At 45.0% G+C, this 16,422-nt stretch overlaps 1 protein-coding gene across 1 annotated transcript in view; it reads right to left on the bottom strand.

Annotated features, from left to right (window-relative positions):
- The window catches only part of Fry (FRY microtubule binding protein), a 249,244-nt gene that overhangs the window by 114,532 nt on the left and 118,290 nt on the right, over positions 1 to 16,422 (bottom strand). The window contains exons 12-17 of the mRNA XM_059248951.1: positions 15,557 to 15,660; positions 14,971 to 15,079; positions 13,020 to 13,106; positions 7,203 to 7,374; positions 5,519 to 5,651; positions 2,995 to 3,102 (exon numbers count right to left, since the gene is read on the bottom strand). Of these exons, the coding sequence (XP_059104934.1) occupies positions 2,995 to 3,102; positions 5,519 to 5,651; positions 7,203 to 7,374; positions 13,020 to 13,106; positions 14,971 to 15,079; positions 15,557 to 15,660 (713 nt within the window). The remainder of the gene's footprint in view (positions 1 to 2,994; positions 3,103 to 5,518; positions 5,652 to 7,202; positions 7,375 to 13,019; positions 13,107 to 14,970; positions 15,080 to 15,556; positions 15,661 to 16,422) is intronic.

The raw sequence follows: 16,422 nt of genomic DNA, 5'->3' as shown, positions 1-16,422 counted from the left end.
GCTGGGGGTTTAAATGATTTGTCTAGATCACACAGGCCGTAAAACAGCAAGTAGGGATACCAAGCTCAAACTTTCTAGAAAATTCTGTCGTCTTTTCATTCTTCCCATCCTGCTTCCTCTGTCAGCCATCTTGTTCTCTGGTGGCCCACGTGGCTGTTGGTGGGGGCCTTAGCTATTGATTCCTCAGGGTCCTGATCCCCGATCCCCCCTGACCCCCCTCCATGTCCTGACTTCCAGCTGTCAACCTCTCTACTGTTATCCACAGCAAACTGGCAGGCGACTCCTTCGTGTTTCTGGGCCATTCTGGAATTTGTCCAGAGACTTTCTTCGTTCTCAGTCTCTGCTCTCATCCCAGGAGACCATTTGAGTGGATGACCCTCACAGGATCCCAATCTCTTCATTCTTCACTCTTCTCTTCCCTCAATCAGTGTGTCTGTTCCTCCTGGGTCTCCTTGGAACTGGAAGCTCACCTCAATTCAGGTCCCTTTCCCCCTCTTTGCCTCAGCCTCCCTGCTTGCCGGGCCTTACCAAAGCCGAGGCTGGTAATCGCTAAACCTTACACAATTTTGAAGGGACTGAGGATTAACTCAGAGCCTCACACACGTGAGGCAAACTCTTTATATTGTATTTTATCCCCAGCCCATGTCCTTCTTAAAGTAACGCCTAAGCATGGGATAGAAAGGAGAAGAATCCACAGGCTTGAAGCTTGTTCATACAAGCAACACGCAGGCTATGGTGACCGATGAGAGGTAACACACACACACACACACACACACACACACACACACACACACACACACACACAAGCTAGAACGGAAGAAAGCTTCCTGGGACAGCCAGTCTTGAGAGAGTGGTTTTGAAAGCCACGGATCATCAGCAGCCTTCACACTCAGCATCGCCTACGCTAGAGCATGGGAAGAGGGTGGGAAGGGGACTGGGCAGTAAAAGCCATTGTGTGAAAGCCAAGGGTCCTCTCTGTCCTAGACGGCTGGTTTGAGTCCTTGTTGACGCCCTCTGGCTCTAACGCCACAGGTGGCCTGGAAAAAGATGAACTGCACACAACCAAGGTTGCCTCCTTCTCTAGCCTGAGAACCGTGTCCCCTCGGAATCTAAATAAATAAACTGAGGCTCCCATCCCAGGGGACAGAACACCCTCACGTTTCAGGGTTTCCCTAGGGGGGTAGGCACTAATATTTCTTCTCTTTCCTAGGCTTTTCTTTTTGCCACCATTATGAGATAAAGATACCTCAAACGGCGTTTAAATATTTACATTTATAGGGGTCTAGGGAGGTGGCTCAATGGGTAAGGTACTGGCTGCTCTTCCAGAGGATCTGGGTTTGATTCAGAGCACCCGCATGATTGTAAGAGTATGGATGTTTTGCCTACATGTACGATTGGGTACCATGTGGGGGCCTGGTGAGTTCAGATAAGGGCCTCAGATCCCCTGGAACTGGAGCTACAGAGGGCTGTGAGATGCCAGGTGGGTGCTGGGAACTGAACCTGAGTCCTCTGCAAGAGTATCGTCAGTACTCTTAACCACAGGGCTTACATTTCCAATCCCAAGAGAATAATTTTTAAGATTATATATATTGCATATGCATGCATGTGTGGCACATATATGATATGGCATGTGCCTGGAGGTCAGAGGAGAGTGGTCAGGGGTCCGTTCTCTCCTTCTACCATGTAGACCCTCAGGATGAACTCAGGTTGTCAAGCACCTTCACCCTCTGGGCCATCTCACTAGCCCCTAAATGGCTTATTAATGGCATCACCTGCTGCTAAAATTCCCTTTCTCCAGGCATGTGTCTATGTCCTTTCATTAATGGTGTTCCTACCTTTCCCCCCCCCCCATTTCCCCAATCCAATGTTGACTCTTATTCTCCTTCTCACTCCCCGAATCCTAGTGACAATGATTTTGCCTCCTATGCTGATTTTTTTAAAATTTTAAATAAAAGACACATGTTGTCAACTGGAGTTTCAGATCATAGGAGATGAGGAAATATCCCAAACTGTGAGATACTTTCACTCAATGCAAACAGTTTTTTTTTTGTTTTTTTTTTGTTTTTTTTTTTTTTTTGGTTTTTCAAGACAGGGTTTCTCTGTGTAGCTTTGCGCCTTTTCCTGGAACTCACTTGGTAGCCCAGGCTGGCTTCGAACTCACAGAGATCCACCTGGCTCTGCCTCCCGAGTGCTGGGATTAAAGGCGTGCGCCACCACCGCCCGGCCGCAAACAGTTTTTAAGTTATAGTTGGGTTGTGCAGTCGTGTGGAGGATGGGAAGAACAATACATGTGATTTTTGGTAGCTTTCAGGATAACTATTGTTAGATTTAGGATCACTGTCTCTGTTGGCCTCATCAGAGAGTCTAGGGACCTTGAACTGAGGGTCAGACCCCAGATGAACTCTCACAGCGAGGTCACGCCCTTCTCTCTACCTTTCTGAACTGATCTTTCTCCAATGCCTTTCAAGTTGGCCTTTCATTCTCTGGCTTCCTCAGTCCACAGTTGACCCCTCACCCACTGAACTCAAGGGTCTTCCCTGCCACTCATTTGTGCAGACCCATTGGGATGTGTTTGTTTTAAAGCCCTCGAGCATGGAAAAAAGTAACAGACATCTCAAAGAGTTAGAAGCCAGGTCCACAGTCCACACCTGTAGTCCCAGTTACTCAGGCAGTAGAGGCAAGAAGGCTGTAATTTAAGACTAGCCTGGTGACTGAGTGACACCCTGTCTCAAATTAGAGTTAAAGAGAGGGTCGGGACGTATCTCAGTAGCAGAGAATGTACCTAGCAGGAGCAGTCCCTAGGTTCAAGCCCCATTATTAAAACACAAAAAACAACTAAGTTCTTCATTCATGTTCACACATAAGACCTAGGACAATACCTTATGAAGGAAATCTCCATCAATTGAAAGCAATCACTCTATTCTATTTTTTGAATGGTGACAAAAGATTATAATCAATTTTGACTGACTAACATCCAAGACTGTTCTCACCCACCTGGCCAGCAAGTCAATAAGTTCAAGTTTGGACATGCCATCGGGCAGTAGTCGAGGAATTGCAGCGACGCAGGTCCTGAAGAGGTCGATTTTTGGCTTTCTTTCACCCCTAGAATTTGAAGACAAAATTGAAGCAAGTCTAAAGATTATGAAAATTAAAAAAAACAATAAAAAATGACTAAGTATTCGAACAAAAACCAGTGCCTAATGCAGAGCTTTCAAGTACAGCCTGGTGCCGGTTCCACGTCACTCTCAAATGTTTATCCCTCACAGCTTCATTAGGCCTGTGAGCTTGTAAAAGTCTAGATGTGGGGCTGGAGAAATGGCTCAGCTGTTTAGAGCAATGGCTGTCCTTGCGGAGGATCCAGGTTTGATTCCCAGCGCCCGCATGGTGGCTCACAACCATCTGTAACTCCAGTCCCAGGGGACCTGATGCCCTCTTCTGATATCTGCAGGTGCCAGGCACGAATGAGGTGCACACCGGCGCATGCAGGCAAAACACTCACACACAAAATAAAATGAATAAATCTAATTAAAAATAAAACAAAACAAAAAAAATGTTGCGATGTAGTTCCAAGGTCCAGATCTCTGAAAGCACAGGCATCCAGAGCACTTAATCACAAGATAGCCATTCAGTAGGATTTCATGGCGACTAGTCCCCATGGACTGCTTTTCAGTACCTGAATCACAAAAAAGCCTCCTCTCATTCTCTCCCTGTCTCTCTCAGACACACACACACACACACACACACACACACACACACACACACACACGATAAAAATAAAAAGAAATGAATGTAGGGCTGGGGTACATCCCAGTGACCAGTGTCCTCGCCAGGCATGTGTAAGGTCCTGGGTCCCAGCCTAGCACTGTTAAGAAAATACCAAAGAATAGAGTCAAGCCGAGCCCTTGGATATCCGCACAGAAGGAAGAGAAAACACACGTGTGGGCCGCCATGGCTAATTTCCCCTTCTTTTCCATGGACTTTCCGTAAGAGCTGCGTGAAGACAGCAGAGAGGAGGGGGGTGCTCTGTGGCCTCCAACAGAGATGCTGGGTGTCACAGGACACCCTCCGTAGCCCTAACGATGGCTCCTCGCTCCCTCGGCACCTGCAGCAGTCAGGTGTCTATGCAGTACCCCTAGCTTGCCTACCAGATGTCTTCAACAGCTGGGATCTTTTTCTTACCTGTCAGAAGACAGATGACCCTGCCTAGCCTAAAGTCTAAGGGGGACTCAGCCATCCTTTTTCAACTGATAAAGCAAGCCCAGATTAGAAACTAAATGGATGTGTGGCTTCTTTTATTTTATATTTTTATTTTATTTTATTTTTATTTTTTGTTTTTCAAGACAGGGTTTCTCTGTAGCTTTGGAGCCTGTCCTGGATCTCACTCTGTAGACCAGGCTGGCCTCGAACTCACAGAGATCCGCCTGGCTCTGCCTCCTGAGTGCTGGGATTAAAGGCATGTACCACAACCACCTAGCCGGCTTCTTTTTATTAACATGGGCTTTGGTCTATGGGATTTTATGAAGAGCATTTAAATGTCCCCCAAAGGGATATATTTTTTTAAAAAGGAATTTATTAGCAGATGTTAAAATTTATTATTAGTTATCTTATTTATTTAGTTAGTTAGTTTGGTTTTTTGAGACAGAGTTTCTCTGTGTAGCCCCAGCTGTCCTGGAACTTTCTGTAGACCAGGCTGGCCTCAAACTCACAGAGATCCACCTGCCTCTGCCCCTAAGTGCTTGGATTAAAAGTATGTGCCACCATTGTCAAGCTTTTTATTTTTATTTTTTTTTTAATGTGACACAAAAGAAATGAGGAATGGGGATTAAGCAAAACACTGTGTGCCAGGACCCAGTGAACACCCTGCTCAGGGCCCCATGACCCAGTGAACACCCTGCTCAGGGTCCCATGACCCAGTGAACACCCTGCTCAGGGCCCCATGACCCGGTGAACACCCTGCTCAGGGTCCCATGATCCGGTGAACACCCTGCTCAGGGTCCCATGATCCGGTGAACACCCTGCTCAGGGCCCCATGATCCGGTGAACACCCTGCTCAGGGCTGGGGAGAGTGGTGGATAAGCCTCCAACGCTCCCTCAGGCCAGACGATCTTCCCGTTACCCTCTTCTCCTAAATGTTTGTGTGGTTCCCTAAAGTTTCTCCTTAAAAAAAGGAAGGACGAGCTGGGCGGTGGTGGCACATGCCTTTAATCCCAGCACTCAGGAGGCAGAGGCAGGAGAATGTCCGTTTGAGGCCAGCCAGGGCTACACAGAGAAACCCTGTCTTAAACAAACCCACAAATGCCCTTTTATGGATTGGTAATGAGCTGTGAGCACCATTTTCTAACTTGCCAGCTTAATGGCACTCAAGATATAACTAAAATAGGCCAACCTCAGCTTTGAACTGGCTTTCAGGCAGATATCATCAATACATATGTTTTACTACTTTAGAACCTGAGTCAAGGAGGAGAGAACAATGTCCAGTTGGATCCCCAGTTCCTCGAGCCTCCCTGGCGGTACTCACGTGATCATGTCTTCCGGCTCTTTGTTTAGCATCTGGACATTGGTCAGCATCATACATCGTCCCACTTCTTTATCAAGGTGCCTTAGGATGTTGCCTACGGCCTTGCGGACTTGGGAGTAATACAAGGACATTCCTGAAAAACATGCGTTAGTCACACTTTTAACTAAATATATCGAAGAGTCATACCCTGGTCCACCCAACCTCTACAGTACTGCTCTTCGAGGAGGGTCCTCTGCACCTGGGAGCTCCTTGAGCAGAAGGGCTGAGAGTGGTGTCCTTTCTGTCTGTCTGGCTCCAACTGCACTGGTGTGCACTTTGCAAGTGTTCACTAAATAATTTTTCAACTCACTTAATAAGAGTTGTAATACTTTTTAAGTGGTTTATTTATGTGAATGCTTTGTCTGCATACATGTATGTGTAGCATGTGTGCAGTACCCGTGGAGGCCAGAAGAGGGCACTGGGTCCTATGGACTACAGTTACAGATAGATGTGAACTGCCACATGGGTGCTGGGAATCCACCCTGCATGCTCTGTAAGAGCAGTCAGAGCTCTTAACCCCTGAGGCAACTCTCCAGTCTCCCTAATTCCAATATTTCAATGAGAAATATTTTCTATAAAAGTTAAAGTAATTAATTTTGCTTTTAAATTTTCAAGCTTCTGATTAACAAGAAAACCCACCAGCATTAGTGATAATTCTCACTTGGGGTTAAGAGTTTAATAATTGTATGTTGTTCTCTGAGGAGCATGTGCAGATTCTACAGTAAAATAAACAAATTGACTTCACTTACAAACTTTCAAATGAGGGAAATGTATTGCTCCCATTGAATGTGATATGAGTGTTCTATAGTTAGTAGACAACTCTCTCTCTCTCTCTCTCTCTCTCTCTCTCTCTCTCTCTCTCTCACACACACACACACACACACACACACACACACACACACACACGCATACACCCCAAACAAAAACGACATCATACTTTAACCAAATAAGTACCAATAGCCATTTCTCACGCATGAAGTCTTTTGAACTCATTGACCATAACAAAACTGAAGTCACAGTGAAGAGTTCTGCACGTGTTTCTCTCACATCTTTGGAATTTAGGAACTGTTTAGCACAGTTTAGAATAGTTTCTAAATATGAGTACTTAAAAGGGAATAAACAAGTGGAAAAAAAATCTCTTTGGATTCAGGAAGATAATATCAGAGAGAGAGAAAAAAATTCTCCTGAGGTGTTGGTGGGAATTGGCATGCTTACAATACAAATATACAAATTAGACCATTGTTACTTTAAAAAAGAAGAAAAATGAAAAAAGAAAGGAAGAAATTTTCTTTCAAAAATGAATTAATGAACAAATTATAAATAAGATTATTTGCTCAAACACACAGATGTCTTGGAAACTTACTGTACAAGGTAGGTAACCAATAACCAATATTAGATGTTTACAAGAACCTAGATGAAAGCCAACATTTAAATGGCAAAATATTTACCAGGAAGTCCTAAAGAGTTTAAATGGCTCCAGGGTCAGAACCCAGCAGGAAACCGTCAACACAACAGTGCAGGAATGTCTCACCAGCTACTTGGCAATGATTTGGTGGTTTTTTTTTTTGTTTTGTTTTGTTTTTTCCCCTGAGTTCCACTCACTTCCAGCAAGGACCTGACAGTGATTTTCAGGACTCCTACCCACCTATCATTTTGGCTTCCTCTTCAGTCAGCGTTTTACTCAAATACGTTTTCTTTACTCTCAGGGTGTTGCCCGATGGGAGCACAGCTCCTGTGACGGGCATGGGCGGCTCACCATCCTTCTGTTGTAAACTGTCAGCAATCACCAAGAATGCCCGCAAACCGATGTTCATTCTCTGTAAGAGATGCAAGGAAAGACCCAGTTAGCTAGAATAACCCGACAGGGTTTATCGAGAGGAAACAGCCAGGAAGATGTTCACCAAATTCGGAGTGCATGTTTGAAATGGGCACACATCTGTTAAAGGAATGCATGTGTGTGGAGGGGGAATAGCAAAGAGATGGTACTCATCCTGTGGGCAGCTGCAACCAAGGTAAACTGAGTCAGGAAACAGATTCAAATGCTTCACAGAAAGGAACACCATAAGCTTTCATTCAAAGACAGTGTGAAGATATTGAATTCCAAATATGAATCACAAAATAAAATTATCTCTGATTATTTATTTAGTTTGAGACAAATGGAATTCATTATGTAGGTCAGACTGGCCTCAACTCCCAGAAGCCCACCTGCTTCTGACTCCCAAGCGCTGGGATTAAAGGTGTGCGCCACCACACCCAGCCAACATCTATTATTGATCTCTGATTATAAAGGCCAGCAAGTCTGAAGGATATCAAAGCTATGAAAACACACAGGTATGTGAGAAGAAATGCCATTTCTAAAGTCCAGCTAAACCCCAAAGCTGACTCAAGGGAGGACTCAGCCCCTGCTCTCTATCACATTCTCAGTGGGTGGTGTAAAGGCCTCGCTGCTCTAGATCCCACCCCAGTACATCTAGTCATCATTTTTACCTGACATTTCCCTAGTGACCACCTACAGTGACCATCTTTTCACAGGGTTACTGGTTACTTTGATCTCTTTGATGAAGAGCGCATTTCCTCACTTTAAAAGTATGTTGTTTATTTTCTTATTATCAATTACAAGAGTTCTTTATATATTCTGGAAAGAAGTACTTTGTTGGGGATGTGAAAATATTTTATCCCATGCTTTGACTCTCTACTAAATGCCTTATCAACATGCAAACTTTAAAACACAAACTCAATTTATTAACTTCCTGTGATTTATGATTTCTGTATTCTAGAAAGCTTTGTCCATTCAAGGACCACAAAGGTTTTCTTTTTTTTTTTTTTCCTGGAAGACTTACAGTGTTGGGTTTATATTTAGGCTGCACAATCCATTTGAGCTTGTTTTTGCTTACAGTGAACACTGGACTGGAATTTGCCATTTTGCAAGGTAGGCACCCAGTTGCTCAGCACCACTTAGTGGAAAGACTTTTACTCACTGAATAGATTCCCATGGTTGGAAATGAGCCAACCATTCATGTGCGGGTCTATCTCTAGGTTCTCCATCCTCACTGGACCCTCTTTGTATCGACCCTCATCTTTATACTCATTTGGTGACCGCACAGTTTTATTCTAAGTCTTAAAAATCAGGCTATGCTAGTCCAACTTTATTCTTTTACTTCTGAACTATATTATTTTAGCAGTCTGATGTTCCATATCAAATTTAAAACCAGCTCGTTGATTTCTATTTTAAAAGAAGCTGTAGGGAATATAAGGCAGATATTATTAAGATGATAATTTAACACATTTAAGTCAATTTGAGGGGTAACAGAACTCAACAATGGCAAATCTTTTGATTTGCTAGAAAGAGAAATTATCTCTACCTATTTGGAGCTTTGCCTTCTTTCAGTATACTTTTAGTTTTGGGAATAAAAAAGCGTACAGTGGTGTGCACCTTCTGCCTGCTTTAGTGCTGGCTACTGTCTTTTTCACCAATAGTGTAAATTGTTTGATTGTTCATGACTAGAATATACAATTACATTACTTACTTATTTTGTATCCTGCAAACTTCCTAAAGTCATGCAGCAGCTCCAGATCATTTGATATTTTCCTTCTTTTTTAAAATAAGCAACATCTTTAATTTGTGCTACCATTGTTTTTCTTGTTACAGGGTCTCATGTTGCCCAGGCTAGCCTTGAACTCTCTATGTAACTCCCTATGTAGACTCCTGATCTTCATGCTTCCATCTCCCAAATGTTAGGGGATTAAAAGTGTGTCCTGACTTACACAGTTTCTTTGCAACTTTCTACAATATTTGCCCATCAATGAAAACATCTTTATATTTTCGTTTCCAGTCTATCAGAACTCTATTTCTTCTTTTTTTCCCTTGCCTCCAGCATTGAATAGGACTTCCAGTTCGATGTTCTTTTAGATCAGGGCAAAGGTGAGAGAAACTGGCAGCCTAGAAGTGCATTTCACAGACATGCCACTTCTCATGATGATGGACACATACGCAGTACATATTCCAGGCCCAAACCAAGTAAGACAGTTACCTAGAAACTCCCTAACTGCTGAGTTGTGCTTGACACACTTGGTATTAAGATAACCCGGTAGGTCTCTGAGCCCTGTTACACAAGCTGATTCCAAAATATTATTTAAGAACCAATATGGAGCCAGGGATGATGGCGTTTGCCTGTAGTTCCTGCGCTTCAGAGGCTGGGACAGGATGATCAAGAGCTATAAAAGTCATGCTCAGTAATACAGCAAGTCCAAGGCCAGTGTGAGACCCTGTCTAATAAAACAACAAACAAATAAGCAACTCCCCAAAGGCCAATCTGGTTTTGTTCTCTGAGAATCTGTGCCAGGCAGGAGCATTTTCATCCACTGCGTAGTAAGTTCTGTTTCACCAACTGCTGAGTGCCTGTGTCTGAAGGGGATCTCATATAGGGAGCAGAGAAAGCCTGAGTGAGTGAAATCCTGGGTGAATGTGTATGTTGATATGAGCCGGCCGGGTCAAAGACCCCAGAGCCTCAGACCCATAGAGGAATGCCAAAGCCTTCCCCCACTGGGGTGTGGATCAGAAGGAAATGGGAAGGACTTCCTCAGCTGGCTGAGTGAGTGTTGACAGTGTGTGCAGAACATGGGTGTCTACTGCAGTTTTCTCCCCATTAGATGTTTACGGCCTGAAGACGGCTCCCCTACAGAGGCTGCTCCTACTGAGAGCAGCTAAACCTCTCCCCTTGATCCAGCTACCTCCTTGTTTATGTAGAAGCAATAACCCTGTCTCCTGTGTCCAGCTGCGTTCAACTCTATGTAATAAACACACTGAGCTTCCAGAGGGCTGCGGCTTCTTTAGCCAAGAGCCTAGGCCACCCAAGTCCCAGCCTTCTGTCCGGCATTCCTCTGTGTTTGTCTTTTCTTCGTGACCTCACGGTCCCAGGCAGGTCCTTCCCTGGAGACATGCTGATGTGCCAGTCATGTGTGCCCTGTTGGCTCATAACTGTCAAGAAGCAAGAGGCAAATTCTTCTGCGCCCTACAGGAGGAAGAGACATGGAAGAGAGCTGCCACGATGGATTCAGTGGGCAAAGGCACTGTGGTGGACTGAGAGAAAACGCCCCCCACAGGAAGTGGCACTATTGAGAGGTGTGGCCTTGTTGAAGTGGGTGTGGCCTTGGAGGAAGCGTGTTGCTGTGGGGGGCGGGCTTTGAGGTCTCGTTGGTTCAAGCTTCACTCAGTATGACACATAGTCCACTTCCTGTTGCCTTCTGTTTAAGACCTACCCAGTACTATGTCTGCCTGCCCGCCAGGCTCCCCATCATGACGACAACGGACTAAACTTCTGACACTGGAAGCCGCCACCTCAGTGAAATGTTTTCCTTTGTAAGGGTTGCTGTGGTCATGGTGTCTGTTCACAGCAATAGAAACCCTAACTAAGACAGGCACCTACTGCCAACCCTGGCAATTTAAGTTTGAGCTTTGTAACCCTCAAGGTGGAAGGAGAGACCTGCATCCCCCAAGTTGCTGTTTGACCTCCATACTCACACCACGACACAAGCATACACACACATATACTAAATAAACCACAATAGATAAAGTGTAATAAAAATAAAGAGACATAGAAAACTCAAATCTTTTTTCCTATTGGATTCTCCATTTAAACCGTAATTCCAGTTGCTCTTCACAGACAGGTCAGCCGACAAGCCATTGACTGGATGAAGAGTTTGTAGACAGACCCACGGCGGTGAGAACAATGGTCCTTTGCTTGTCTGGGACAGGGTCTTGGTATTCAGGCCAAGGACTGAGATGACAGGTGAGTGTTACCGTGCCAGCATGGAGGTAACATGAGAGATGTTCATGTCAGACAAGTGTGCTGGCTGGTTTTCTGTCAGCTTAACACAAGCTGGAGTCACTGGAGAAGAGGGAGCCTTGATTGAGAAAATGCCTTCATAAGATCTGCCTGTAGGCATTGTCTTAATTAGTGATTGATGTGGGAGGGTCTAGCCCGTGGTAGATGGGGCCATCCCTGGGCAGGTGGTCCTGGGTTCTGAAAGAAAGCAGGCTGAGCAAGCCATGAGAGGCAAGTCAGTAAGCAGCTCCCCCCCCCCCCCCCCCCATGGCCTCTGCATCAGCTCCTGCCTGCAGACTCCTGCCCTGCTTGAGTTCCTGCCCTGATTCCCTCAGTGAGGGACTATGATGTGGAAGTGTAAGCCAAATAAACCCTTTCCTCCCCAACTTGCTTTTGGTCACGGTGCTTCATGGCGGCAATAGAAACCCTGACTAGGACAAGTAACCCAGGAATTCTGAGAATTGTTCAAATAGTAGATTTATAACTACTGAGAAAATGAAAAAGATGTTGGGAATGTTGTCCACAAGAGAAGTCTGTTACCGTCCAGCTCTGGGCCTCGATCCGGCCCCTGGCTTTGATGTCCTCCTGACCTGCTGACTGTAACAGCAGAGAGGCCATCAGCCACAACACAGAAACTCCCACATTCTAGTTTCTTGTTCTTTTGGCAGAAAATGTGGCAACCAAGAGGATTCAGGGTATGGTGGGAAGGGGTAGGGGATGTGGGGCAGCTAAAGAGCTATGCCGTGCCCCTGGGCTCTGGACCTCTTTCCTTAACGACCGGATGAAGGAGCCAGGACATCTCAGTGATGGCAGAGAGAAGCATTCATTGTGCTGCACGGTGTGGGATTTCTTTCCCCTGCCTCGATTTCTTTCTCTTTCTCTCCTTCATGTCCGTTTTAGTTTGCAATATGCTAGTTCTAGTAATACTCTCCTGTGAAGGGAGCTAGAAACACACTTTGTCCATTTTACTAGAATAAAAGCTAAGAGTCAGAAGTAAACGTCACACTAGAAAAGTAGCTGAGCCCGTGACAAGTGGCAAAACCAGCTTTCTGGCTTTTGGTCCAGTGCTCTTTCCATAATCACGCAGAAAAAGAGCCGCAAAGAGGCAGCTTGGCTGGCATGTTTCTATTGGCTGCTGCTGTTTTTAAAAGTTTAAGACTGAACTGCCTTCATTTGCAGAGCCAAGAGCCCCACACGAATGTAACACCTACCGGGGACTCATTTCCACGAGGTGCCTGGCCCTGGAGCTGGGATGTTGTCAGGAAGCGCATTTGTTTCCTGGCTACCTAAGTTCGTTGTGTTGTTGTATTCTCAGCCCTCCCTGCATTTACTCACGGCGTCCCGAAACTAAACTTGCCAGTCTTTGTCTTCACGTTCTTCGAGGCAAGAATGATTCCATTTTACCAGAACCGAAGACCACAGTGCATGGCCAATGGGTCGTCCTGAATTGGTTCATCTCAAATTTTACTCCTGAAGAAACCGACGCCCAAATCGGGACACAGAGAAAACAGCTCCTGTGTCTTAAGACCCTTGAGAGGTACTGCCCCCCCACCCCGACTCGAGCCCCCCAGACTTTCAGAGCGAAAGGATGGGCACTGTGAATAAGTGCTCTGTTCACATAGACGAGTCATTCATACCTCTGGGTTGAGGCTGAAAGCCTTGGCTGGTTTTCCCACGCAAAGAAAGTCAAAAATGATTTCCTTCATTGCAAAGTCCAGACGCTCCTGGGGTGGATGGGGGTGGGGAGTAGAAAACAAACAAAATAAAACATGGAATGCCGAGTTTAACACAAAATGCAAGCAAAAGCTGGCTGCTGAAGGACTGGGGTGGTGCCTGGCTTTATGGGTCATGGAGTGCCCCTGAAGGAAGACCAGACACACCAGAACTGCCCGAGGAGCCGTATTTCCTATGCAGTACACAGAATCAGCTCAGTGGCTGAGGCTGGAGACACAGAGCCAAATATAAAAAAAAAAAACCGCAACACCTGGGTATCTGCACCTAAAAAAAAACGGCCTCAGTTCTTCCCACTTGTACTGCAAATGTTGATAACTTTTTGATACTCAGCCGAGAAATATATTTGTAATGACGTCGCTGCTATACAGTGACTGTTTCCCTCTGCTCTTTAACTTTGAAAACATCCTCTGGCTCATATATAAAAATGAGAGCCCAGAGGGAAAAGAATTAAGACATAAGACATACCATTTAAGGTGGAGCCTGGTCATACAAGTTAGAAACTACTAAGACACGACATGTTTACTTTATATACAGTATTCCAGAATAGTCAAAACGCATATACCTTGTGACTACATTTAGAAAATTCATATGAAAGTTTTCATCTGCAGGGTTAGCAATGCACTTTCTCTAAGGATTCATATTAAAGAAACCTCTCATGGGCTCAATATAGAGAGAGATGCTACGTATAAAACAGCGTGCACCAAATCTTACCCTTCATATTAATATCAACTGCACGTCAGCAACGTTGCAAACCTGTAATTTCCTTCCAGCATATAATGTTCCGTGGCATGCTGGGCAAGAATTTCTACCCTCGCTTTACAGGTGGAATGGGCAAGAATTTCTACCCTCGCTTTACAGATGGAAGATGTCCTTTAGTTTGAGGTGGCAGGTTGGCTGGTGACAAAGCCCGGGTTGGGATGGGACACTCCCAGGGCCTCTGTAAGTCACAGAGGTCAAAATGGGGGTCAAAGAATGTACTCACCAAGTATTTCCAAAAGAAAAGGGCAGCTGGGTGTGGGGGTACATGCCCTTAAGCCCAGTATGTGGGAGGCAGGGACAGGTGGACTGTGAATCTGAGGTCAGCCTGGTCTACAGTTAGTCATAGGCCAGTCAGGGTTAAAACATGAGACACTGTTTCAAAAATAAATAAATGAAACAGTGGACGTGGGGTGCGATTCAGCAGTAGGGTGTACACCTAGCATGAGTCTTGGGTTCAGTCCACCAACCCTTCCCCCAAGGAGAAATCTTATATTTGAATAAGAAGTTACAGCCAAACTAGCTTTAATATTACTGGAATCTCTTTTTAAAGTAAATTAATTCATGTGTAAAGTGACTAGAATGGTTTTGAGCAAAACTGATGAATGAATGAATCTCCCTGTGAAATTATTTTCTCCTCACGGAGAAAAATTGGAAAATTACTATTTACTCTTCAATTTCACTAGATTGTCTTTTTTTAAAAACTTAAGTTTCTGCCAAATACCAGACCTTTGGCCTCCTTTTAACTTGGAGAATACAGAGCAGAGATCTGGGGAAAGTGGGAGGGGATTACCCAAGAGTCTCTGTGACCAAAGTTTTCTCTTTTCTGTCAGCGTTGGGACTGACCCAGGATCTTATTTGTGCTATGGCCGTTTTACTGGTGGGCTCTGTGACCTCAGATGAGTCACTTCAACTCCACCTCTCGGTTTCTTTCTTAGATGCTAAAGGCACTTGATGTGTTCATCTGACTGTAAGCTAACGAGCGAGCTGTGTGGGAAAACAATCCCTTTCTAAGAAGTCTGGACACAGTACGGATTATTGCGGCCCTTTTTATTTATTACTTCACCTGAAGAAGACTGGCAGAAATGTGTGTATTACCTGGGCAATGAACTGGATAATCTTCACGAAGATGTTCAGAGGCATATCCCTGGGCACCACGCCGCGGGACCCTTTGGGGAAAAGCGTGGTGGTGATGGTTATGAGTCGGCTGGAAGATAAGGGCAGGAAAAAGAGAAAACAAGAGAGATTGGCTGAGAACTAGCTGTCAGGGAGATGGCACACATTTCATCTTATCAGAGGATTAAAAAAACTACACACACAAAAGCCAAACCTTTCCATTAGCATAATTACTCTATGAAGACATTCTTTTTTTTTTTTTTTTTCTTTTAAAAAACCCAGGGCAGTTGGAAAAGAGAGCAGTTTCCCTCCTCACAGTGCCAAACGCTGTCCAGAAGCAGACCCTGCCAGTCCTGGTGGAGGCTAATGCTTTGGCGAAGGCGTCAGAGGCAGCGGGGAAGTTCTGAGGCCTCACGCCAGCAGGAACCGTCAGCTCTGAGCATGTTTTAGCTGGGCCGGGGTAGGTAACAACCCAGGAGAACACCCTGTGTAGTGGCCGAGCAATGTGGTTCCGAGCCAACCGGACACACTCCAGGGACCCGCTCACCAGAGCACACACTATCCTTACCTCTGAGTTGCAGTGTTACTTTCACATTTGATTCGAATCATGTAAACCCAGAGTAATCTGTAGAGAGATTCCAAGGCAACTCGAGCCATTTTGGGGTCTTTATTCTGTAACAGAATCCAAAATGTAGGATTACTTGCTGAATGGTGGTCCATGCAGGAGAGTGTTCCCTCAAGAGCTTGGGAAAGGCTGGAACAGTTGGGGCAGGCACATGCCATCACCAGGGACTCCTGGACCATCTGCCTTCCAGGGTTCATCAGATAAATAATCCGCGAGGGTTATGACCGTGATGGTGAGGCAGGAATGCCAGGGGAAGTCCTCTTTGCCAAAATGGAAACTCAAGAGACCGCCAAGCAACCGACAGAATTGCGTGGCATTCACGGAAGACTCGGGTGTTGTTCCCATGACAGATGATGTCCTTTACAATACTGCTATTGCTTTGATATTTCTACCCCCATTCCATCTGATTATTCTCTAAGGCCTACTGAGACCAGTATGGACTACACACCATGGTAACCTAGACATAGAGAAAATAGCTCCTGTGTCTTAAGGCGGTGTGGGAGAGATTTTGTGTTTGTATCTGCTTAGTTTATTGTACTATTAATAATAAATATTAACATGTCATATTATATCATTATAATAAATAAATAATAAAATTAATTAATATAAAATATATATTAGTTTATTAATTAGACCTGCTTTTTAAGTAGGTCTACTGTCAGACCCAGCTACACTACTCCTGTGTATTTATCCAGAGGACACCAAGTCCTAGCTGACTTAGGCACTGTGACTAGACCTAGTCCCCTCACAGAGACATTTTCACGTCAGTGTTCCGCGCAGCATCCGGCAACAGAGAAATGGACGAGGAA

This window comes from Peromyscus eremicus, chromosome 23, assembly GCF_949786415.1.
Source record: "Peromyscus eremicus chromosome 23, PerEre_H2_v1, whole genome shotgun sequence".
NCBI classification, from domain to species: domain Eukaryota; kingdom Metazoa; phylum Chordata; class Mammalia; order Rodentia; family Cricetidae; genus Peromyscus; species Peromyscus eremicus.
The sequence above is the reverse complement of the archived record's forward strand: the minus strand, read 5'-3'. Positions and strand labels throughout refer to the sequence as shown.